Source organism: Plasmodium coatneyi, chromosome 3, assembly GCF_001680005.1.
Source record: "Plasmodium coatneyi strain Hackeri chromosome 3, complete sequence".
Lineage (NCBI taxonomy): Eukaryota > Apicomplexa > Aconoidasida > Haemosporida > Plasmodiidae > Plasmodium > Plasmodium coatneyi.
In genome coordinates this window covers 630632-655273 of record NC_033558.1, presented here as the reverse complement: position 1 = coordinate 655273, position 24642 = coordinate 630632, and the positions used below count along the sequence as shown (strand labels likewise).

The following is a 24642-nucleotide window of genomic DNA, read 5'->3' as shown; positions in this document are numbered from 1 at the left end:
GTTATTTGACTCTGTCCAATGAACGAACTTTCCACCTTGACTAGTCAATTTGCAAAAGAAAAAAAAAAAAAAAAAAGGCATAGTGCAAAAATCGCCTGAACAGGTCAGGTAAAAAAAAAAAACATTGTAAAAATGGGTTAACGGGATAATAAACCCCTCGCAAGTAAAAGCCCCGTTGTCCAATCCCCGATGAGCAAAAACAAAGAAGAGTATCTTATCATAATTAATGCTTGTATGGGGGGAAGGACAAATGGGGGAATTTATCCTTTCCAGATTGGACCGAATTCGGGGAAGGGAACAAGCATGTGAGGAGTAACCAAGCGTAGCGTAGCCAAACGTGACACAACACAACGTAGCAATGATGTAGTGTATACAACTGAAATGCAGAAAAGGTAGCTCCTCTTGCTCACCTCGTCCCGTTGAAGCGACTTAGCGAAAGGAGTCACTTTCGCGTTGGGGATTATAAAATATGATTTTCGTCGGTGTTGGTTATAACATATGCGAGGAGTCACCAAAAAATGAAAAAAAAAAAAAAAAAAAAAAAAAGGGAAAAAATGGGCTAACAAGGAAACGTCCGAATGGATTAATGCACTGATAAGGAGCTTCCTCCAACGCTACGAGGAAATTGAAAAATTATTTTCTACGGCGGTACTGCGTTATGTAGATGGGCGAAAAATTCTCCTCAGTTGATACGATTCATTCGCCTTGAAAAAAGAAAAAAAAACACATACATGCGTATATACATAGGGGTCATAAAAAGTACCATACGTATACGCGTAACACTACATCATCCGTAGCTTTATGCGTAGAAGGAACCCACCGATAGAGCGTTCCTTTCACAAAGCGCAGAAAACGTGAAAAGAAGGCACGCCTCTGCAAAGTCTTCGTGGAGCCAGTCAAGAGAGGGAAAAAAAAAAAAAGGGGACGCGCTGATTCACGTGTTTGTACGTGGGTATATAACTCAAACGAGTAACGCGAGTACGTATGCCCATGTAGATGCGTCGTCCTTCTGTTCCCACGCTAGTTTTCTGACCTTTTGCGCTCGATTAATGAATGATCATCGTGAGGAGGAGAAGGGGGGGCACCAAAGGAAGAAGAAAAAAAGTGACGAAGCGGAGAAGCTAAGTGATCATCGAAGCGACGAAGCCAAGTGACCAGCCACCCAGGCGAGAATCGCAGGATGGGTGCGCCCGACAAGAAGAAGTATCGCAGTTCAAGCGAAAATGACAGCAGGGAGGAGAGCTCCTCGGATGATGAAAGGGCAAGGAGGAAGAGGCGGCTACTTGAGAAGAAACGATGGATGGCCGAGAAGGAAAAAAATGAAATGATGAATCGGAGGAGAAGGAGAGAAGAAGAAAGCATCGACAGTGAGAAGAAAAGACGCAACAAAAGAATGGTGAACAACAGCAGCGATGAGGACGAAGATGGTGATGATGAAAGTGATGATAGTGGAAGGGGGAAGAGGACCAGGCGGAGAAGCGGCAGTGGGTACTCTTCTTCCCGGGTGGATCGAGAACAAAGGATGAAACAGAAAAGGAGAATGAGACCAGAGGAAAGTGAAGAGAGGAGGTGCTCCAGTAGCAGCCGAGGAGGGGGAGGAAGTCCCATGAGAGTGCGAAGAAGGAGAGACGCAGGAAGTAGTGAACAAAGAATTAAAGATTTGCCGCATAGAAATGTAGAAATGCGAATGAGGGGTCGAGAGAGGTATGAGAGCCCGGAAAGGAGCTACCCCGAGGAGAGGTATAGAGAGAGACATAGGGAAAGACGAATTGAAAGGAGATTTAAAGAGAGCGATGACGATGATAATGACGATAGTGATAATGATGATGATGATAGGAGGAGGCGAAAACGATGGGTTCGTAACGGGCGCGGAAGTAGCGGTGATAGTGATGTGCATCGAGGGAGGAGGTACAGAAGCCGCAGCAGGAGTGGTGGGCACATGAGAGTGAGGGAAGGGCGAAACGGGCGTAGTGAACGAGAAAGAAGAAGTCGTTCGAAGAGGCGAAGTCGATCGCGTAGAAGGAGTCGGTCCAGACGGAGAGGAAGCCCATCCAGGGGGAGAAGACGAGAATGGGAGCGCAACAAAACGTACAAATTTGATTCACCACCCGAGTCGGAAAATGAAGAAGAAAAGGAAAAAGACAGCAAGAGTGTTATCCTCCCTACTAGTGTAAAAGCAAATAAGAGTGGTGAACAGATGACACCCCATGCAGCCACATATGACAGCGCGAATAGTAGTCATAAGGGTGCAATCAGTAATGATGGTAGAAGTACTAGCCAGGTGAATACCGATCTGGGAGCTAGCCAAAGTTACAACTCTAGCAACATTGACAATCTAATTAAAACGTTAAGCAGCAGCAATAATGTGATAAGCAGTCTGACTTCCACACCGAGCAGCAATCTGTTAAGTACGCTAAGTAGCAGCCTTGGTGCGGGGGCGCTTCTCACCGATGCGTCTAAAGGGGGGATGCTGAATGTGGCTGCTCAGGATGGGAAGAACAAGGTGTTAGGGGAGGATCTAGGAATGACAAGTAGTACCGGTTTGACCGGTTCTGTAGCAGGGTTAGGATTGAATCAACCACAGCTGAATATGCTCCTGAATGGACAACTGAAATTGGACAACCCGGTCGTCCAGCAGCTATGCAAAAGTGCACTAGGGATTAACGAGTTGGGTTTATCCTCCTTGGACGCAACTGCCGAGAAGACAGCTAGAGAGCTCTACGTGGGGAACATCCCACAGCACATCGAGGTGCAGGAAATTGTAAAATTTTTAAACAAGTGCCTACTCATACTTTACAATAAGGATAGCGGAGATGAGCAGGAAAACGGAAACGAAAACGGAAACGGAAATGAAAACGAAAAGGAAGACGATAAGGAAAAGGAAAGTCAGAGCCAGGATCAGTGTGAGGACATCTGCCTTAAGGCATGCATCCGAGGGGATACACACTACGCCTTTGTGGAGTTCAGGACCCTACAGGATACATCTAACTGTATGCTGTTAAACGGGATCAATTTTTACGGCAATAACTTACGCATCGGTAGACCAAAAACATTCCCTCCAGAATTAACCAGTCTCATTCCAGCGCCTACTATTCCAACAATCGATACTTGTTACTTGTCACAGGGGATTATAGGCCTTCAGGCCTTCGCTATCTACCTCCAGAATGAGGAGAAGATGAGAAATGCCTACCTACCCATGAACATGATAAAGCTACAAAAACTATGCGTTTCAAATATTTCCAAGAAAAATGAAAGAAGTAAAATAAAAGAACTGTTAGAAGCTTTCGGTGAAATAACCAGCTTTGAGTGCTTCGAAGGGGATGAATCCACCGATACGTATATTGCACTGGTAGAATATACGACCCCAGAGAATGCAATACAAGCACAGAAGATTCTAAACCAGAACACAAGTTACAAAATACAGTATGAGTATGAGATAGTGAATGATCCCGTTATTAATAGGTTCATAAAGAGAAAATACATGTCTTCGGAAAATACTATTCTTTCGCAACAGATTCCTACTAGGACTGTCGTCCTTAGCAAAATTGCAACGTTTGACGAACTTTGCGACCCCAGTGAGTATAGAGACATCGTCGAGGATATTAAGGTCGAGTGTGAGAAGTTTGGTTCTGTTGTCGAGGTGGTGCTTCCAGTTTTTTCCCGCGAAACGTTCGATTTCTTACTCAGGCAGGCATCGAAATGTGCAACTTCTGCGGAAGAACCGGGAGGACTACCTCCAGGAGGGTCATCCCCCGTAGAAGTGAAGCCCCCCGAGGGTCCACCACCGAATGGTGTCCCTTCAGAGGTAGTAATTCCACCTGATGGTGTCACCCCCGATGAAGATAGAACCCATCCGAATTACGACCTCACCTCCATCGGCTGTGCCTTCATCTACTTCGAAACCATCGAGGCGGCCACCAAAGCCAGGAAGGAGCTCAGCGGCCGCAAATTCGGCGCCAACATCATCGAGGCCAACTACTACAGCGAGAAGAAGTTCCTCCTTAAAGACTTCAAGGACGTCAAGTATAACTTTAAGAAGACCCACTCGTCTCTTTTTAATGTAAATCTAAAAATGGGAAACCTTACCTACTCGGACTGCTCCGACGAGGGGTGACCCGCTGATCCGGCGTTTGGCCAATTCGCTTGCACAGAACGTCCTCATTGATGCATTCACTCATTGTCCTGCGCTGCAGATGAGCGCGTCGTCTGAGGGGGAAGGTGTACTACCCGTCGCCTTCTCCCCATACCGTCACTCGATCGTGACGCCTCCAACACAATTATTTCCATTTTTCCAGTTTTTCCTCCCACCCTTTCTAGCTCCACGCGTAAAGTTCGTGCCGATTTACTCAGGCACTTCCTTTTACTATTTTTTTTTTTTTTTTTTTTTTTTTTTTTTGCCGCAGAGACAATCCCCACGTGTACATACAAAACAAAAATTTTTTAATTTTACTTTTTCTCCTTTATAGAAGTGTTCTTCAGAATGGTTTGAAAAAAAAAAAAAAAAAAGAGGCGATGCAAAAGAGGGTCACAGTTGGAGAAGGGCACTCCCGAGAACGTGTTCACTTGGTCCTTCATCTGCAGAGGAAATCCCCTTTTATGACCTTTTCACTTAACTTTTTTTTGTTTTACTTTTTTTTATGTTGTTTTTTTGTGTGTCTTCCTGCGGTGCGGCGTTTCTCTGCACCGCGCTTCCCTCACCTTCGCAGCAACGGTTTGGAGGAATGAAGGATGGTGCAGCGAAAGGTGAGAAAAAGCAGATCAGCGGATTGCGAGCAGCAAAGTGAGAAAATAAAATTTTCCCATTTTTCACCAGGCCGAAAAATTATCTCTCGGGGAGAAACGCGCTACTTTCGTTTGTTCATTTGGAAGAAATTCAGTAGGTACGGGTGAGACACCATGTCCACTGCTATAAGCGCGTAATGGAGGAGTGTCTCCTCCTGTATGCCCCCTCAGCGGCGGCGCCTACTCAATTTCTTCGCAATACGCTTTTGGAGGATACCCCTCTTCTTGGCCCGAGCAGCTAGCTTCCCCTTGAGTTTCTTCTTAATTTTCCCGTACTGCACAACCGCATTGTTCTTCTTCTTCCTCCTGAGCTTCTGCGCCAACATCATCACGGACTTTTTTTTTTCCTTCTCTTTGTTGGTTTTAAATCGATTATCGCTTTGGCTTTTTTTTTTAATTTTTACCTTCATTAGTTCATGTTTTTTTATTTTTTTCTTCATCAATAAATCTTCGTGGGTGATGATTTTTTCTTTTCCCTCGTCGGCGCTGCTGTTCGAGTCTTCCTCACTGTAGTCCGCGTTGCAAATGTCTTGCAGGTCTGACATGAGCACCTTCTTGTTGTTCGCAACGTAGTCCCTCATTCGTTTGAGTTTTCGAAAATCTTCATCCGTCAGTATTTTCTGGCTCAATATTTGCTGGTTCGTTTGAAGGATACGCTGCTCTTTCTTTACCTTTGCGTCTCTGCGTTTGGCCTTTTTGCTCTGCTTGTCAGACCGTCCACCGGGCTGATCGGACGGTAGGCCATTCTCCTCCACTTGGTCATCTTCCTCTTCTTCGTCGTCCTCCTCATCGTCCATTTCTTCCTCCATTTCTTCCTCATCGCCGTCCTCATCCTCCTGTTCTTCTTCACCATGTCCTTCTTCCTCCGCTCCTTCGTCTAATTCTTCTTCTTCCTCTTCTTCGTCAACTTCCTCTTCCTCCACGTCACTTTCCTCTTCATCGTTGTTGTCATCCTGCGCTGCGGCTTTCCCCTTGCGGAGCAGATACGAATATTGCAGGATCGACCCCGTGTCCGGTACGACCCCCCCTGTGGCGGAGGAAAGAATCTTCCGTCGTTGCATGAGGAGAGCAGTTTTCTTGTCGAGGAACTTCCTATCGAGCAACTCCGGGTTTATCTCCTTACATAGATTAACAAACCGCCTAATCAGTATGGCAGTATTCTTATTTTTGTAGTCCTTAAAAACGATAACCGCTTCGAATACTTCTTCGTCCAGACAGTCAGGGCACTTTATAACAATTTCAACGATCGCATTTATGATGAGGTAAATGAATTCTTCAGACATATTGTCGAATAAGAACTTTTTCGTTAAGACGTGAACAATTCGTTGTACATACATCGAGGGGGTGGTTGCATGGATGCACTGGATAAACGTGGAAAGATATTTTGGTAAAAGAGTCTTGCTTCTTAGGTTTCCTAGGAGGTTCTCATAGTACAGGAATAAATTTTCTTCGACGATCTGATTGCGCTGATGCAACCTACACAGGATATTCAGGAGGAGTAACTTTACCGTCCCGTGGTTGTTTCGGTACTTGGTGCATATTAAGTTGAAAATATTGTTGGCGAAGGTATGTGGGTCGAAGAGCAAATCGATAAAAATGTAATTTGCTTTATTAGATAGATGTTCACCCCTTCTTACGCCGTTGCCGTCTCCAACATCCTCCTCCGATGAAGTGGATCCTTTCTGGTTACTCTTATACAGTTTGCTCAGAATCCTTTCCTTCTTCTGGTGCAGCTTTTTTATCTTCGCTTTACTTAACTTCTGATGCGTTTGGTTGCTTATATTTTTTAGACTATCGATCTGGTTGTTGGTGTTTATTTTTTCCTTCGCCACTTGTATGACGAAGTCCTTGTTGTCCAACTTTCCCAACAGAGCGAACGAAACGCATTTTACGATTTTTTCATTTTTGTAAAATATTCCTTCGCAGAGGAAGTTAATGTTCCTTTTCGTTACGTAGATTTTTTTTTTTACCAACTCGATTAGGACACTACAGGCGAAGTTGTTCACGCTCTCCGTGATGAGTACGTTACTGAGGTAGTGTCTCCTGGTGGGGTCACTACTACCTGGGGAGGCGTACTTCCTTTGGATGCGTTTCCTCTGTTTGTTTTCCACGTAAGCCTCATGTAGGAGTTGCAATATTTCATCGGCCAGTTTGGGACCACCTACAGGTTCTGTGGAAGTGTGCCTTAACCCGGTGGATCCTTTTTTGGGCCCTTTATGCACCTGCACGATCGCCTCGACGACGCTCTTAAAGAGGAACATTTTTACCTTACTCAGATTCACATCACAGAGGAAGACCAAAACCTGCAGATACCTCAATACATCTATTTTCCTCTTTATCTGTCGCAGCGTTTTTAATATACTTAAAAGGACTGAGATGTATAGACTATTTTTGTGCTTCACTAGTAACTGGGAGATGAGAAAGAACAGCTCCTCCGGGAAATTTATTTCTTCCTTGTCTGTTACCATCAGTAGGTTTATGTATTCATTTAGATCCTCGTATGGGAGGAGGGGATTTTCCCTCAGTTTCTTCTTCTCTGCTTCTCTTCTCCTCTTTGCTGCATCTTCCCCTTCTGCCTCTACTTTGCTCTTTATGGTGTCCCAAATTTCCTTCCTCTTTGCGTCGAGGTTCATTAGGTTCAGCTCATCCTCCACATCCTCGGCGGCGCCAAGGTCAACATCATCACTGAGGGAGTCTGCATCACGGGTGGATGCTCCCTCATCTGAACTGTGCCCTTCTACATCCTCATCTGCACTACGTTTTGCCGTTTCCCCCTCCGGGAACGAGAAAAAGCGAACCGTGTAGCTGAGGAAGGAGAGCTGGCTACAGAATAATTCGTTCTTCCTAAACGGGTTCAGCAACACCACGCCGTAATTGAAAAGGAACTTATCGAACTGCTCGTAAAAGTCATTCTGGTACAGCCGGTGGTTCCTACAGATGTTGTGCTGAAGGTGGTTCAGATATTTCTTCCTTTTCAACTTGGCCTCCATTGTTCGTCCGTCGTTACGTCGAAAAGGGGGAACACTCCTCGTGCCGGTTAATCACTTGACCACATTTGGAACCTAAATGGGGGTGGCGCAGTTGTCACTGCTTTGCTATGTTTTGTTTTGCTCTGTTTTTTTTTTTTCTTTTTTCCGCGGGGGTATACTTGGCACGGTTGGAATGCCTCCGAACTGTCCCCCGTTCGGGCATGCGCCTACATGTGCTTATTTAGGTAATCCCTTACGTAATTAAAAACTGTTCCTTTATATATATATATATTTTTTTTTTTTTTTCCCTTGCTGACTCACCCTTCGGAAGATTTATTTCGCGCCTCACGGATGAAGAAAATTGGATATTAAAGTCCCGTCGCAAATCTGCATGTTCGCCCTTTCGACGTTGTGCCGATGATTACTGGAACTTGCCACGGCACCCTTGCGGTATATACTTCTGTTTTTGCGGCAGGTTTCAATGGATTTTCCCTGTCGCAACGCAAGCCACGCTCTACAGAAGAAAAGCGATTCCTCCAGTTGCATTTTTTTCTATGCCCCCCATATTAGAGAAAAAAAAAAAAAAAAAATTGCCCACCTGGAGGAGAATATTATTTGCAATTTTGTCCATCTTGGAAAAAAAGGAGAATGATCAGAGAGTGAGCCGTTGCTGCGTCGTCGTCTTGCGAGATGTCCTCACAAAAAAAAAAAAAAAAAAAACGACGCGTTCACCTGTATCAGCCCGCTTTCTTTCCTCTCCGGTGGTACTTTATATAAGTTTTTTCTTCTCCACTTTTTTTACGTTTTCCGTTTAGCACTTGCTTTTCAATTTGATGGCGTCATTCCTGCGCATCAATTTTAGCTGATTGGAATTTTTTTGGGAGGAACCTCGGTGAAGTCTCCACTTCCCAACTGACAACCGACCTGAACAGCAGACAAGAGCAGAGAAGACTGTGAAGCGTATAACGCAGCTGGTCGAGATCCATCGAAGTGACGCTGCTGAGTAGGAAGTTCCCACCTCCCCAGAGTCAACCTTCCGTCGTTGCATGCTTCCGCGTAGAATTTTTTTTCCTACCCTCCAGAAGTAACACCCTCTTTGTTACTGCTTGTATTCCTCCCCCCATGGGGCACGTTCTCCTGGGGTACACAAAAGAGAGGGGGAGAAAAAATGAACTGCACGACAAACAAAGCGTGAACAAGAAATTTGTGTCGAAAATTGGAGGGAGGCCATTTTGGTTAGATCGAGTGAACCTACACTCAGAAAGGGAGTTCCACTGCTTCCTGTGTAGTAATCTCATGTCTTTTCTTTTGCAAATTTATGCACCCATAGATAAATTCGGTCACTGTTTTCACAGATGCCTGTACCTTTTTATTTGTCTGTCTTGTGGAAACCAAGTGAAGTGCTTCCGAACGCAGCTGCCAAGGAGCAACCCCTTCTATGAGTACAACCTTGTTGGTGGGGAGGGTTCGGAGGGGAGTAGCCACTCAAGCGGGGGGGATGACAAAAACTACAATGACGAACCACACAGTGATGAACCACACAGTGATGAAAACTACGATGATGAAGACGATGATGATGATGACCATGACGAGAAGAGCAAATCTGACGTGGCGCAGATAAACAGAGACACGGATTATCTGACCCTGTTAACACAAAAAGATAAGAACAAATTTGACGAAAAAATGGAATACCTCTTTTGCTGCATTATATGTGGCATACCTTGTGCGGACAAAAGGGGAAAGCATAAAGAATGCTTGGAGAGGAGACACGTAATATTTAGGGAGAAAAAGATTTACATAGATGATGAGGAGGATTGCGTCAGTAGCAGCAGTGGGTCGTGGAGTTCTTCCGGGGGGGAGGAGCAGGGAAAGCATGAAGAGCATGAGGATCAGTTGGATGGCGAGTCAGATAAGCAGTCGGACGACCAGACGGATGGGCAGCCAGATAGAGAGCAGGATGACCAGCCGAATGACCCCTTGGACGACAGCGAAATGAACGCGTTCGAGCAGATACAGAGGGACGTGCTGGCAAAGCGCAACATCGATCGTGTGTTCCTCTCCTACTGCAGCAAATTAAGCAGGTTCCCCAATCAGCTCATTCGTTATTCATACAATGGGGAAGTGCTGCTCTCATCCAGCGAAACAACCAATTGCAACCAAAATAATGTGTATGACGATAATCTACGCGCCACCTTCTCCAGTGGGAAAAGTCCAAAGAAGGTGTTGTTGTCCCCTGATGGGTCTTACCACAACGGGATTGCTCCACCACAGTGTCACGTCTGCAAGAGAAAAAGAGTCTTTGAGTTCCAAGTCCTCTCCACCATTATAAATTTTTTAGACGTAAAAAAAAAACTGATCACAACGGAGGACCCACTTTCCAATTTGAAGTTCACATACATTTCTGTCTACACCTGTGAGCGCAACTGCGATACCTTCGACATTGACAGAGTGCAGGACCGGCAGAGGATGGTGGAGACTAGCAGGTACATCCAGGAGTACGCCTCCGTGCAGGCGGAGTAGTGAACGTAACAGACAAGGTGAACAAGATAATAGCGCGTCGATGGGGTACAGCTGTGGTATGTCCCTCGTGTGCCCTTTTTTTCTTTTTTCATTTAAAAATTTTTTTTTTTTTAAATACCGCAACACATCGTCATACACAATTGTGACGAATTCACATAGGGGTTCCCCCATGTGAGCCCCACCCTATTTGTTTTTTTATTTGTCTTAATGTATTTCTCGTTTGCGCGTCGAATTTGTATGACCCTTTCTAACTCCGCTCCTTTTTTTTTGAGCGATGACGAATGGCAGCCCGGGTGAGGTTCCCGTCATCCATCCAAAAAAATAAAATAAAATAAATGTACATATATATGTGCACCACTGGGAAATTTCCCACATGAGGTGTCTCCCCCTGTTTGCAGCTGTCCGCTGTGTTTGTCACTCCCCCTCGCTTGAAGCGGTACTGAACCATCTCAATGTTAAAATGGAACCCTCGCCAGTGGTACCTCGTTCGACATACAAGGGCGAGATAACTTTTTTCGGTTGTTTCCCTTTTTTTCTTTTGTTTCTCATTTTGGCCAGAGGGGGTGGTTAACAGGGTATCATTTTGTTTCAATACGGGGGAGAAGCACATGCAATGTGGTTACGTCTGTCAAGCTTAACACCAATTTGATTTGCTAACGATGAGTGTGTGCGTCACTTGAGGGGGGCTACTACCACTATGAGGACATAGTATGGTAGGATGGAAAAAAAAAAAAAAAAAAAAAAAAAAGTGAAATGGGAAGAGCGATGTGAATTGGTTACGGAAAGGGTGAGGGACGAACTGTTTTCGCTTTACTTCGCATTTGGTTTCGCTTTTTTTTTTTTTTTTTTTTTTTTTTGCGCCAAGGTGGGTGCCTTCCCCCGCGATGCAACAAATCGGCAAGAGTGCGTATTCTCCGAGTGGGCAAACCGGAATGGGGCGGTATCTTCGCGCGGCACAGGTGGGGTTACCCCGCCTAGTGGAAGTGGCCGAGCCGACCATCTCCCCAATCACATGAGCCACAAAAGAGGGAATACTTTTACTCCTCTGAACAGCTTTCACAGGTAGTACACACCCTGGGAAGGCTTCGCGGAGAGCGTAAGGGCCTCACTCGGGAAGCAAAAAAAGAAAAAAAAAAAAAAAAAAGCAAAAACGCGCAGATGCGAAGGGTGTTACCCGACTCGATTCGCCTACGATTAAATCGTGGTGGCAAGCCCTCGTATGCTTATGTGTGGAGGCTCGTACACGCTTCACCGTGTGGTTGTGCGGAGCATGCTTAGCCAACGCACGTGCTTAACCCGAGCACGCCCCCCGGGGCTACTCTTTGGCACATCCACTTACGGGCGAAGGGAAAGCTCCCCGCACGCACCCGTAAAAAGTGAACACCAAGTGCTACTAGCAACTTGTGAAAAATATATGCTTTTTTTTTTTTTTTTTTTTTTTTCACTCTGCTTATATGCATCACAGAATAGGCACAAGAAGGAACACCCATTTTAACCTTTCGCAACAAATTGTGATTGTTCATTTTGTCACCCCCATGGTTAATAAATTTTTACTTCTGTGTGCTTACCCCTTTGTGTAGTAGCCCCCTCTGTGTAGGCAGCCTTTTATTTTATCTCCTCGCGTAACCTCCAACAAGAGGATTCCTTCGTACACGCGAGTTTTGCATACGAAGCGTTGAGAAAAACATCCTTCTTCTGAGCGAGGATTCAAATTGGAAGATAACTTAGTTTTTTTTTTTTTTTTTTTTTTTTTTTTAATATCTCCTTGGTAACCCTATCGCCATTGCAATTGTCACGTGACGCACATATAAGTTGCCGCTAGGGAAGTAGCGGAAAAAGAAGAAGAAGAGAAAGGCAAGTTGTTAAGGTGTACGTACAGAAAGGGGCACACCTCCTAAGGAAAGAGTAGTAAACCTCCCCCAACCATCCAAAGCAGCCAAAATGAGAGGCGCAGGAATTAGTGTGTTCCTCGCAGCAGCGCTCCCCCTGCTGCTACAGAAAAACGAAGTTAGCACCCTGCAGCTCTATGCCAATGAAGTGCCCCCTACCACCGATTCACTGAAGGGATCACCCAATTCGGCGGCGCCCACCAAGAATGTATCCAACCAAGCTTCCCCAAACATCATGTTGGATAACGACACACAGTTTACTGAATCGTTAAAGGAATTTTTGAAGGGCACTAATTCAGGGGAAGGAGTCAACGGAAAGAGTAATCCCTTCCAAGGAGACTCCCTCCTAGGGGATGGTATCCTGGGGGAGGGCATCTTGGGAGATTCCTTCGTCGAGGAGAACAAAGAATTTATTAAGAAACAAGTCCTGTCGGACCTTTACAGCAAATTTATAATAGACGTTGTAAACAACAGTACTGTATCCTTTTTGGACAACCTAAGTGCCGACAAATCAGGGAATACTGAATTCCAGATCGAGTTGGAGGAGAGCTGCTCCCCCTTCTTTTGCGAAAAGGTGATGAAGGCCAAGGAGGTGGATCCGTCCGTGGCGAAGGCAACCGAAGGGAGTGCTGCCAATTCGGTCGACCCGACCAACACGACCGATTCGGTCAATTCTGCCATCCCTGCCAGTGGCCTGAGCGATGAGAAGGAGATCAAGCTGCACGACGGAAGGGTAGACGGTTCTGCGGATGGTAGAGACGATTTGGTGATGAACCTGGATGCCGTGAAAAGCGCCACGGAAGGTGCCACCCAAGGTGGAGCTGACCAGGCTGACATAGAAGGTTTGTTCACCCGAACCGTAGATGGAGACGAAGAAAAGCAGAAGATCATCCTTACCGACGGAGACAACGTGTACGTGTTGGAGGAAATCACACAGGGAACCAACTCTCCATTCAGTGAAGAAGAGTTAAATAAGCAAAAAATAGAACAGGAAATAAAAATGCATGTACCTAGCGAGGTCAACCAACTGGACACGGAAAAGAATAAAGACCTCCTAGAGGATATGATGAACTATTCGGACTCCATTTTAGACGACATATCAGGTCCAGTGAATAACATACAAACGGATTCAACAAAAGGGATCAGAGAACATGACCCTACGAAAGATGCATCTAATTCTTCCGACTCGCTAGCGTCAGACGAAGTGAATAATGTGAAGGAAGATATTTTTACCATGAATGAGGAAGAGCTTTCGAAGAAGATCCTGGACGACATAAAAATGAACGGAGAGGACAAGGTCGAGTGTTACACCATGTCCAACGATGAGAACAAATGCAACAGCTACAAAAAGTGCACCTACGTTAACATCGACAATAAGGATACCTGCTTCCTGGACTACAACTACATGCTTTTCCTAAAGAACAATAATTGCTCGCTGCAGCCCAAGTCGGCTCTCCTGTCCATCTCGAAGGACCTGCTTAAGTTAGTACACCCATTAATGGCGTACCCAAGCGTGCTTCTTCCAACACGTCCACATGTGCTTGAGCTTTATTGTGGAGCAGCTAATTCACCATATTCCCCCTTTTTTCCCCCACCCGCAGGAACGAAATTATTAACCGACAAATGTTCCAGCTTCTTCGAAATAGCAACAACAACAACTTCATCTGCGACACCATCACCTACTCTTTCCTAACCAACGTGGTGGACAACACCAACTACGAGGAGATCTTCACCTGAGCAGGAATGGCAACACCGGAAGAGAGTGGAATGAACTGCACCTTCCCTGTACCCACCACCATGTTTACCTGACCCGAGAACCTCCCCTTGCGTGAGGTCAGGATGCACACGCCCCACGTCTGAGGAAGGGGCCACTTGGGAAATGCCCCAATACGCAAGTGCGCAACGTCCCCTCCTTAAGGGTGTGCAACGGCAGGTTGGTCACCAACCGTTGAACGACCTCCCACGTGGGGGGCTCACCATTCAGGACGAACGGGTCTGCCAAACAGGTCACAAAGTGCACCTCGCCCACACTACATACTCGCACATTTTCAGATGTACAGCTATTTCATCTTTCTCTTTTTTTACACACCTGCGAGAGATATACCTCTGAATTTTTTTTTTTTTTTTTTTTTTTTTTCCAAATGAACATCTTTAGCCACTAACTTTGTATTATGTCACATTTAAAAAAAAAAAAAAAAAAAATTTTAATTTCCAGGGCGATATATTATTGGCTTGTCCGGTTGAATGTGCAGTTGTATTTTGACGGTGGGGGGGGAAGGGAACACGAGGTGGTTATTCGTCCTATCGGCTTAATTGGTTTGACGGCATAGCTTGTTTGTTCTTATTTTATTGCATTTTTTTTTTGGAGGGTGCACCCTTGCCTGAAGAAAATTCAAATAAGGTAAACCCCCCTTAATGACACTGCCCAATCGGTTTCTCTGCTCTGCACTTTTTTTTTTTTTTTTTTTTTGAAAGGCACTGGAATACTGACTGGGTCACTATGTGGGTCTCCTTCTCACGTTCGACGTTTCCACGGCACAGGACTTGATAAATTTTGGTGCCCACGAGAGTAATCGCTGGTCGAACTTAAAACAACGTGGTTGATCTTCATTTATTTTTTTTTTTAAACCATTCATTTGGGGAGAAGGTAGCTGGCCCATCGAAGGAACGTACAGGGGGGCTACACAATTGCACGTGCAGCTGGGTTTTCTAACGGATTGGTTGCTGATCAACCGCGTAGCTACTTCATCACCTTGCCGCTCATCCCCGAGAGCGAAAATGTCCCTGCTGAAAGACTCCGAACTGGAGGAAGTGCACAGGAAGATAATCGACGGGACCATCGAAAAGTGCAGCCAGTTCTACAACACACGAATTTTGGAAGCCATAAAATTAAGGTGGCTGAAGATATATGAGAGGAAGCTCCAGGTTACGGAGAGGGGCTCTAACCAATCCGGCGTGCCCCAGCAGAAAGGTGCGCCCAACGTTACCGGTAAGTGTGGCGGATGCACTGTTGCTCGGTCGGTCTGTTGCTTAGCTGTTGCTCCCCCCATCCCCTCATGATCGTTCTTTCCACTTATTGCAGACGACTTTGAGGACGACGAATTTGAAGACGCCGAAGTAGAGGAGAAGGAAATAGTAGAGTTGGAAGAGCACGTCCAGGATGACGAGGCGGGTAGGACCCCTTCGAGATACATTTCAGCTATCACACGGATGTGCATTAACGCATATGCTCATTTCACTTTGATAGGAGATCACGTACTGACCCCTATGTTGACTGCTTCCCCCCTTCAGACGAACTGAACGAGCTAGACGAAATCTCCATAAGCGACCTGAGTGACGTGGACCCCCCGACATCCAACGTGATCGTGGGAATTTGTGACAAGGTCAGTCCTGCCAGTGGGGGAGGACGCGCGTGTGTGCAACCGAGCTGCTGTAACGATAACCCTGATGGAGTCTCCCCATCTGGTTAACTCTTCTTTTTTATTTTATTTTATTTTTCCCCCTCCTGTAGATAACGAAGCCGTGTGGACGCAGAAACGCAAGTAGCAATTGGAAGATAAAGCTTAAGGGAGGACTGATGAAGGTGTGACGCGTTTTCTTTTTCCCTCCATCGGAGTGACTCCCTCTAGATGGTTCCTGGCACGAGCGGCTTTCGCGGCCAGCCGCACTTACCCATCCCTTATAAAAACCCACCCTTTCGGCAGGTGGAAGGCAAGGAGATGTTCTTCCGCAGTTTGCAAGGCGAGCTGGAGTTTTAATGACGCAATCGGTGTGGAAAAAGGGAAAGCAGTTTTCCTAGCTGGTCAGAATATATATTTTTTTTTATTTTCTACTTCCACACCACCAGTGCGATTACACCTCGTTGGATGTTCACCCAAGTAGGTACCCTTTTTACTGTTGTGACACCATTAACCACAACCCGTCCCCTTTGTTCTCTGTAGACCGTTTTGCTTCCCCTCCCCGATGGCGTCGTCCCCTGGGCGCGCCCGGCTAATGGCCAAGGCTAGTAAATCTATATGGTTAGCTCAAATGAGACGTATGCACTGGCAGGAGGATGTGCTCTCGTGCTTGTACAGTTAGAAGGCACATGCCTACGTACGTTCAACCTACACTGTCTAGTGATGCTCGTGTTTTTCCCCCTACCTGAGCAGCATTGTAGGCGGCGGCGTGGACTCCCTCTGTCTAGCCCTATATCTGTCCAAAAATAAACACCACGTTAAACTGCTAAACGTTAAAAGGAAATGCAGCCTCATTGACTCCGCGTATTTTAACCACAACGTAATCGAAGTGGGGAGGCACTATACCTTCCCCCTTGGTGGGCCCGCATCTCGTTTCAATGAACTGCTTCGATGGGTGACTGCAGAGGATGAAGGTAAGTCTCCATCGCAGAGTAAAGAAGTTGTGGCGCACCTTCTGTTAATCCACAAATATAGTTGCTCACATATGTTGGCCAATCATGCCCACTAATACTAACTGTGCTAATGTTATAGCTCCCCACATCACCACTTTTCCCCTGTGCAGTTATTTTGAGCAACCCGTACGCAAACAACCTTTCCTACTTGGATGAATTTGGACGTATCTACCGAGTCAATAAGTTTATCCTTAAGATTCTGTTCTACCTTTTGAAGGACCACCTCTTCGGATCATCCATTCCTAACCCTAAGGACGAGCGAATGGACTCATTCTTATCGAAACGCTTCGACGCTAACTTATTCGAAAGTGTGATTCGTCCATACTGCTTCCACTATTTTGGGTACTCTCCCCGGGATGTGTTAATGCGGTAGGTGCGCTGATTGGGGGAAGTGCTTAGTCAGCACTGCATTCCTCGCCCCGCTCAAGCTACGATTATTCGTGCCGCCTCCATTTGTACCACTTCCATTTGTGCAGTTCCCATTTCCCTAACTTTATGGACCGCATGGGGAAAGAGAAATCCCTCATCAAGGCCCTACGCACAATCGCCAAAAAAGGTAGTTCCCCCATCTTTGCCCAAAAAAAGAAGATCGGAAAATTCGCAAAGGGGAACATCACCCTGGTGAAGTAAGCAGACCATTCATCCGGTGGGCACCTCCACATCGTGTTGGTCAACTAGGACAGAGGATCAACTACAAGTGTTAGTGTGCCCTTCGTGAGAGTGTCCCCCCGCACACAGACTTAGTTTTTCCGCCCGGGTGGAATAACATCCATCTTCTACCGTTCACTTCCCCCTTTAGCAAACTCCGGGACCACCTAGAATTATGCAGCAACGTCCAAGTGATAACTCCGAGGGGAGACCTACAAATAAGGTGCATGCGCCGTGGGGTGAAGGTAGGCCCCTTTGATCGTCGCGCCTTAGTTGGTTCTTCCCTTATGTGAAGGGAGACCACTACATGAGCTGTTCAAAATGGAGCGTGCTAATCCTCCCCTACCCCTCTTTTTTTTCCTTCCACTCTTGCCTCACCACCTCAGGTGCGTCTCGGAAGGAAGTCCATCAAATGTGAACAAATTATTTTCTGTTTGAGTCCACCCGAACTGAAGGACCTTCTGCGGAACGTGACTTTCGAGGAGAAGAAAAAAGACGCGCTCGTGAAGAAGTACTTGTCAAAATTCCGCTCCCACGCTGTTAGAATTTCCAACGTTTGCTTTGCCAAGAATGTGTTGCCCTTCTCGCACTCGTTGGTGAGTTGGATGTGCACGCGTGGGGAGGGGGAGGGACCACATTAATGCATGCCGTTTCTTTTACCTTTATGTATCGCGCCCTTCACTTGGATATGCCGCTTTCCCACGCGCAGGAATCCCTCCTCTTGTTCAAACGGAACAAACAGAACAAGCTGATCTCGCTGTTGTACGACCGCAACATATTCCCCCCCCAGTGTGATGAGCCTAGTGGACTCGATGAAGACCATCCAGGAGAACCCTCGCCGGAGGGGGGCCTTTACGAGACGAGGTAACTATTGGCAACATCCCTCATTTGTGTATGCCTGGCGATTTGCAGGCATGGTTTGTGCGTAGTGCACGTGTATGCTACTTGTACACCGCTTACGTGCCACTTACACTCCCACCTGCCGCAGCCTGCGATTCATGAGCAGAGAAACGGATGAACGCAAATCGGTGGAGGAAATAAATGCTTTCCTTCGAGGCGTCCTGGGTGTGCAGGAAAAGCCCGATATGGTAACCAAAAAAAAAAAAAAGTAAAAGGAGAAGCTTCTCTGCACGTGCGCCCTGGAAGTGGCTATCTTTTTTTTTCTTTTTTTTTTCTTACCAAGTCGCAGTGTTGCGCTTGTTTGTTCTTTCGTTAGATGTTTCGCCCATTTACTTCCTCGCCTCGCAGCTCATCAGCCATGTTCACCGCGTCTTCCCCTTCGATGCGCGCGCCGACCAGGCGTACAAAAAGATAATTAGCAGAAAGAGCCAAAGGGTACGGCTCTTCTGGACATTCTACTTTTTTAGAAGCTTCGAGTTTTGCCTGGAGGAGGCAAAGCGGTTTAGCGACTCGGTGTAGTGAAGCAGTGTAGCGAAGTAGAAGAAGAGGCTCCGCGTGTGCACATATCGTGGTGCCATTCCTTTCGCGTGTACTTTTTGTTTTTTTACTTTATTTTATGCCCCCTTGCTTGTTAGCCGATATGGTCCACTGCGTTGTCTCCTGCCCCCTTTTCCTTTATTAATTTTTTTTTTTTTTTCTGCACGAAATGTCGCCCATTTTGGAGGAAAATCACCTGAACAACCTGAACGGTTAAGGTATATTTTTTTTTTTTTTTTCATCCTCAAATGGCTAGCTTCTCAGCAGAGAATACTCATCTTCCCCGCAGGGAACCCCTTATCAGTTAAAGCTACATCATTTTAAAAGTTGTGTAAAATGGGCAATCGGTTAATCGATCAATCGGTCAGTCGCCAAATAGGGCGCGCAATTACTCATCGCCCACTCTTTAAAAAAAGGAAAATAATATAGTGACATAACCCCATGTGACCATGCGGCCCTCGATTGCTGCATGGATTTGCCTGCTGTTATGCGTCGCGAATTACACATGTTACGCCTACCACGTCGGTAGGAGTGACCTGTACATAGGCAGGGTCCCCCGCCGAAAGACCAAGCTGAACTACGAAAATGGGAAACCCCACATTGATGCCGGCGTTGTGAATTACTTCAAGCAAATTCGGGAGGAATTCCCCTTCTTCAAGAGGGAAAACTGTCCCGCGTACTTCGACAGTGCGTCCACGACGCAGAAGCCGGCCTGCGTGATAGAGGTAAGCAGCCTGATGAATGTGGGCGCTAAGCAGACACACCTCTGTTTCACCTCATCGTTCCATTTTGCCTCACCACCTTCCCCCCAGAGACTGACCCAGTTTTACTCCAACGAGAATGCCAACATCCACCGAGGGATTTACAAAATGAGCCTGGACGCGACGAACAGCTACGAACAAGTCAGGAAGAAGATAAAGAACTACATCAACTGCGAAAGGGAGGATGAAATTATATTCACGAGCGGCTCGACGCACGGGCTGAACCTCATCTGCAGCATGTTGATGGACCGAGTAATCCAAAAAAGGAAGGACGAAATATACCTGACTTACCTGGAACACCACTCCAATATAGTTCCATGGCAAGAACAAATAAAGAGGAAAAAAAAAGGAAAAATCAAATACATCCCGCTAAAAAGTAGCGGCTACATTAACATCAAGAAGTTACGAAAAAGGATCAACAAAAACACCAAAGTTATTTCAATAAGTCACGTATCCAATGTGTTAGGAAATGTTCAGAAATTATCTACCATTATAAGACAAGTGAGGGAGGTAAATAAAAATGTAATTATCGTTGTAGATGCTGCTCAAAGTTTTGCACACATAAAATATGACCTCAAACGGATGGAGGAAAATAACTGTTGCCCTGATGTGCTAATCGCGTCGGGACATAAATTTTGTGCACCTTTGGGCTGTGGTTTTATTTACTTAAAAAACACCTTAACATGTTCATACAAATTTAAACCACTTTTGTACGGAAGCAACATGATAACAACTGTTGGTAAATATGAATCGGAGTTTGTGCCCTCTCCCCATCTCTTCGAGACTGGCACGCAGAACATCGCGGGGGTCATTTCCATGGGGGTCGCCATTGACTTTTTGGAGAAGATCGATAAGAGCCTTCTGTGCCGCTACGAGATGTACCTCTACGATATGCTCATTTATTATTTGGGTCAGCATTTGCAGAAGGGCTTGGTGCAGCTCCCGGGGGGGGTAGAAAGAGACGTGATCAGCAAGAGCGAACAGTGCAGGCTGTACATCCACAACAGCCGAAAGGGGAAGGGGAAAAAAGTGCCCATACTCCCCCTCTGGTCAAACCAGTTCACCTCCTACGACCTTGTAACCTTCCTGGATTTCAAGAATGTGTGCATCCGGTCTGGTCACCACTGCGCGTCCCTACTGCTGAAGGAGTTCTTGCGCATACCCGACTGTGCACGCGTTTCGCTTTTTTTTTACAACACACCCGAGGAGGTTGAATACCTGGCTGAGCAGATCGCCTCCGTTGCGCGAATGCTCAGTGGGATGAGCAGGGGCAAGTACGACGTAGGAGGGGCAGGTAGTACTACGTAGAAGTGGAATATTGTTACATCGACTGTGGGGGACCTCCTTACTGGCTATCATCGGTACGACCCTTTTGGTGACTCCTCCACACCACTCTCACAAAAATGTGTGCCTTTATGCATACCACACTTGTGGATCCTTTCCGAGTTGGTAACTTTGCCGTGCACATTTGAGTAGTGGTTGAAGAATATATGCTCTGCTCTTCGTAAGAGCGCCTCTTCTTTTTTTTTTTTTTTTTTTTTCCTACAAACTTTTATTCGATCATTTGGATGGGCTAGCACGCTCTACAATTTGCTCCGTTTGGAATTTTTAGAATATTTCACGCGTGCAGCACATTCCAGGTGCACTCGTATCCACGTGCGACATCTCCCTCCATTTTTGACGCACATGCGCACACAACACGGAGTGTCAGCCCGATTATTTTCACCGCCCCCGCGGTTGTTACAAGGAGGTGTAGGAGGAGGATCACTTTTGAATTTATGACCCCACCTTTTGGCTTCCTTTTTTTTTGTTTGTCAACCCGATGGAACCTCTCCCAAGTGGGACCTCCTCCCCACTAACTACATCCGCCAACCCACCATGGGGATCCCGCGCGGCAGCCTGAACGTGGCGCACAGCGCGTTGAAGGCGAAACCACCGGGGCGAAGCTGCAACCTTGCCGTTATCAAGTGCATAGCACGAGCAGCAGTATACAAAAAACACAAGGGCATATTCAAAGCTGCGGAGAAGGATATAAAAAGGGAAGGAAAACATTTGGGAATCCTCCTGTTTAGGAAGAAGCTGCACCTCCTAAATGAAAAGGACATTAGCAAAGTTTTGAAGAAGGTGATAAAGGGGAAAATTAAAAATGAGCTCGTCTGGGATGACCTACACAGAGTAATCTTTTGCAGCAATGTGGGGTGTGCAAGGGGGGGAGGCCCACTTGGAGAGGCAACAGAGGGGCGACCAATGGACCCCCTTGCCCAGACATCTCCTCTCTCTGCACCATCCTCAGGGTTTCCCCCCCTCACAATGAACGAGGCTAAGATGGGTCACACCACACCGTACAATCGCCACTTCGACCACGTGAATGCTTACCTCCTGTCCATCGCTGTGCAGAAGCTAAACAAAAGGAGCGCCTCCCTCCTGAGCTTCCTCTTCTCCTACCTGAGGGAATCCTACCGTAGCATGGAACCTCGGCATTTTTTGCAAATATTTCTAGTTCTGGTAAAGCATACTTTCCGGGATGTTTCCGTAGTGCACCGGGTTGCCCAGCCCCCCTGTAGTGGCAACGCAGAGGTGGAACTGCCTCCATTGGGAAGAGATAACCCAACGTCTCCCGCATTGCACACCTCTTCCACTTCGCGTGAGCAGCTTTTCCATCGCAAAGACAGAGATCCCCCCACGGAAAGGCAACACCTCCACTGGACACAAATGATCCGCTCAGAGAAGAACCTCCTACACGTGTTAACTCTACACTGTGCAGAGAATATCAATCTGTTTACTTTAAATGACGTTGCCATGACATGTGAAGCCCTCTGCTTTTTTACGTTAAGAGATAATCCCTTTGTCCCCTTCTGGAATGACGTCCTTTCCCACGTCTTCGGCATATCATCTGCGAGGTGGGAAGTGGAAAACACATCCGTACTTCTAGACTATTCCCTTTTGAAGGAGAAGCGCTTATCATCCTACGTCAGGAGGAAAATACAGAGGAGAGGACATACTGTTGATGAGGTAGAACGGAATCAAACGAATGGAAGACGTGGGGAACTTCGGGAGTTGTATGCCGAACTAAGTGGCAGGAATATGCTCAGCATACTTAAGTACTTATGTCTCTATACGTATCTCCATGCAGAAGTTCTGATCCCCGTGGCGAAGAAAGCAAAGAAAATATTTTTCGAAATGCCCTTGGACACAACGTTACATGAGTGCATAGAAATTTTTTCCCTCTTTAATAGTATGAAGGAGTTGGAGGATAAAAGTACCGAGCTCAGGGAGAGGATCCAATTTTACGAACATCAGTTTGGAGGAACCGCCTTAGTCACGCAGTACGATGTAAAGTGTCTCGTGACATTGGCACAACTGTCCTTTGATAAGCTTCACTTTGTTCCATTTTTATCAATTTTTCTAAATAACGTGCACAAGTTTTCGAGCGAGGATGCCGCCCGTTTGGTGCACCTATTGCTGGTCAGTTGGGGTGCACACACGGAGGAAGCAGCCTCCACGGGGGAAGCACCTTGTACAGAGGAAGGGAATAACTTCCCTGGGGACGTGTTTTTCCCCCCTTACACCTCTACCTGTGTGAGTGGACTCCTCGCCACGCTACTTCCCGCTTCCCCCGAAATAGTCTCCCAGCTGACGTACACAGAAATGCTCCTCCTCTGCGGAGCGATGGACAATTATACACTGCCAAAACGAAGCATACTTAAGCGTGTAGCCAAGAGAATCTGTGAAGACCTGAAGAAGGTAGACCTCCGAAATGGGCACCTACCCCCTGTCTATATAGACTATTTATTCCTAATTACCTTCACACTGTACAAGAAAGAGGAGTATTACGTGAATACGAATTTGCTGCAATTTTTAGTAAAAATTGTATTGGAAAAGATGGAGGAAGACCAGCTGTGGCTGAACCAACGGAGGTACCTTTATTCCTTTTATTTATTAACTCTATATCGGGAAGGGAGTCAAGGTAATGCTCCCCTGTGGGTGGAATACTTCAATTCCGTTTGGGGGAATCTATCCCCTCGGTTGGATGAAGAAACATTGTACAATATCCTCTTAATCTATTTTGAGAAGGCTAAACAGGGGGACTACCAATCTTTGTTGCGGCATCTCGGGGGGAAGGGTGCTACTGGTGCAGGTAGTATCACTGTTGGTGATGTTGCACCGGGTGGTGGTGGTGGTGGAAGTTGTCTAGGCAGGTACGTATCGATCAAGCCCTCAACAGAGAAATGTGCAAAGAAGAGCGCCCTAATGGTCGTGTCTCCCTACGAGCGCCGCTTCATCTACAGCGAGGAGCAAATAAAGGAAGAACTACTGAAACTATTTCTACATCTGTGGATAGCCTACCCAAGTAGACCAGGAAGAAAAATGTTCGACCTTCTAATCGTTATGAATGCATTTAGCCAGGACGCATATGTTCGAAGCTACCTGTTCAACGCGCACGTCATGAATCGAATTAATCACTACATAGCATTCCTAAGCAGGAGGGAGATTAGTCTTACGGTGCACCTGTGCGAAGACCCAGTAAAGAAAGAACCCGTTCATGTGAACCTGTCCAAGGTGTCACATGCGTACAAGCAGATAGTGAGCAAGTGCAGAAGGGTGAAGGAGTTACTTGCCACGAAGACGCAATCGCATATTCATGAAATGGACAACGCTACTTGGGATTATATCCTGAACGATTACAAGCACAAGGAGAGTGTTACCATTCGGAGGGATGCCCCGCAGAAGGGGAGACCTGCTAAGTACGTGCAAAACTGCAGAAGGGGGCAACCGGTGCTAGGTGCCCTGTCGGCATATGGCCTCCAGTAGAGATGTGTGCGTGTATAGGGATGGTGCCCTAGGTATAGGTGGCGTGATGCTTATGGTAGCTATTCACCGGCCGTAACAAACCGGGAAGAAGCAACCCTTTTATGTGCTATATTATTCCTCTTACCATCATGTTCACAAAAACATCGTATGGTATACTGTTATTTTTGTTTGTATGAATACTTTATCATACATTGCTTATACTTTCTTCTGGGGGGAGGAATTCTATTTGCCCCTATTTTATGCAATGTGCACTTTTCCAATAGTTAGAATTGCAACCTTCCCTAACCTTTCCCATACCTCCTATCTATGTACCTCACTTTTTCTGCATTTCTTCTAAAAAAAAAAAAAGAAGAAGAAGAGAAGGGAGAAGGAAGGAGAAACAACCTTCCCGTTCCTTCCTTCCCACTTCTTCC

At 46.3% G+C, this 24642-nt stretch overlaps 6 protein-coding genes across 6 annotated transcripts; 5 read left to right on the top strand and 1 right to left on the bottom strand.

The window, feature by feature from the left end:
• Nucleotides 1-1180: 1180 nt before the first annotated feature.
• PCOAH_00005160 (RNA binding domain) lies at nt 1181-4114 on the top strand (the record flags this gene model as incomplete). The annotated part of the gene is made up of 1 exon (XM_020057331.1): nt 1181-4114. The coding sequence occupies one exon, from the start codon at nt 1181-1183 to the stop codon at nt 4112-4114; it is 2934 nt and encodes a 977-aa protein (XP_019912834.1).
• Nucleotides 4115-4949: 835 nt separating this feature from the next.
• On the bottom strand, nt 4950-7772 carry PCOAH_00005150 (Uncharacterized protein; the record flags this gene model as incomplete). Its single annotated transcript, XM_020057330.1, has 1 exon — nt 4950-7772. The coding sequence occupies one exon, from the start codon at nt 7770-7772 to the stop codon at nt 4950-4952; it is 2823 nt and encodes a 940-aa protein (XP_019912912.1).
• A 1101-nt stretch (nt 7773-8873) lies between these two features.
• On the top strand, nt 8874-10271 carry PCOAH_00005140 (Uncharacterized protein; the record flags this gene model as incomplete). The annotated part of the gene is made up of 1 exon (XM_020057329.1): nt 8874-10271. The coding sequence occupies one exon, from the start codon at nt 8874-8876 to the stop codon at nt 10269-10271; it is 1398 nt and encodes a 465-aa protein (XP_019912886.1).
• A 1941-nt stretch (nt 10272-12212) lies between these two features.
• Nucleotides 12213-13897, top strand: PCOAH_00005130 (Uncharacterized protein; the record flags this gene model as incomplete). The annotated part of the gene is made up of 2 exons (XM_020057328.1): nt 12213-13642; nt 13762-13897. The coding sequence occupies 2 exons, from the start codon at nt 12213-12215 to the stop codon at nt 13895-13897; spliced, it is 1566 nt and encodes a 521-aa protein (XP_019912964.1).
• Nucleotides 13898-14938: 1041 nt separating this feature from the next.
• Nucleotides 14939-20725, top strand: PCOAH_00005120 (Uncharacterized protein; the record flags this gene model as incomplete). The annotated part of the gene is made up of 16 exons (XM_020057327.1): nt 14939-15149; nt 15243-15332; nt 15452-15543; nt 15672-15743; nt 15865-15911; nt 16102-16179; nt 16312-16532; nt 16682-16940; nt 17048-17197; nt 17371-17464; nt 17606-17815; nt 17929-18083; nt 18208-18307; nt 18468-18637; nt 19186-19381; nt 19469-20725. Coding segments are annotated over 15 exons (1950 nt in total).
• Nucleotides 20726-21295: 570 nt separating this feature from the next.
• Nucleotides 21296-24229, top strand: PCOAH_00005110 (Uncharacterized protein; the record flags this gene model as incomplete). The annotated part of the gene is made up of 1 exon (XM_020057326.1): nt 21296-24229. One exon carries the CDS (start codon nt 21296-21298, stop codon nt 24227-24229), a length of 2934 nt encoding a protein of 977 aa, XP_019912889.1.
• Between the last annotated feature and the right edge of the window lie 413 nt (nt 24230-24642).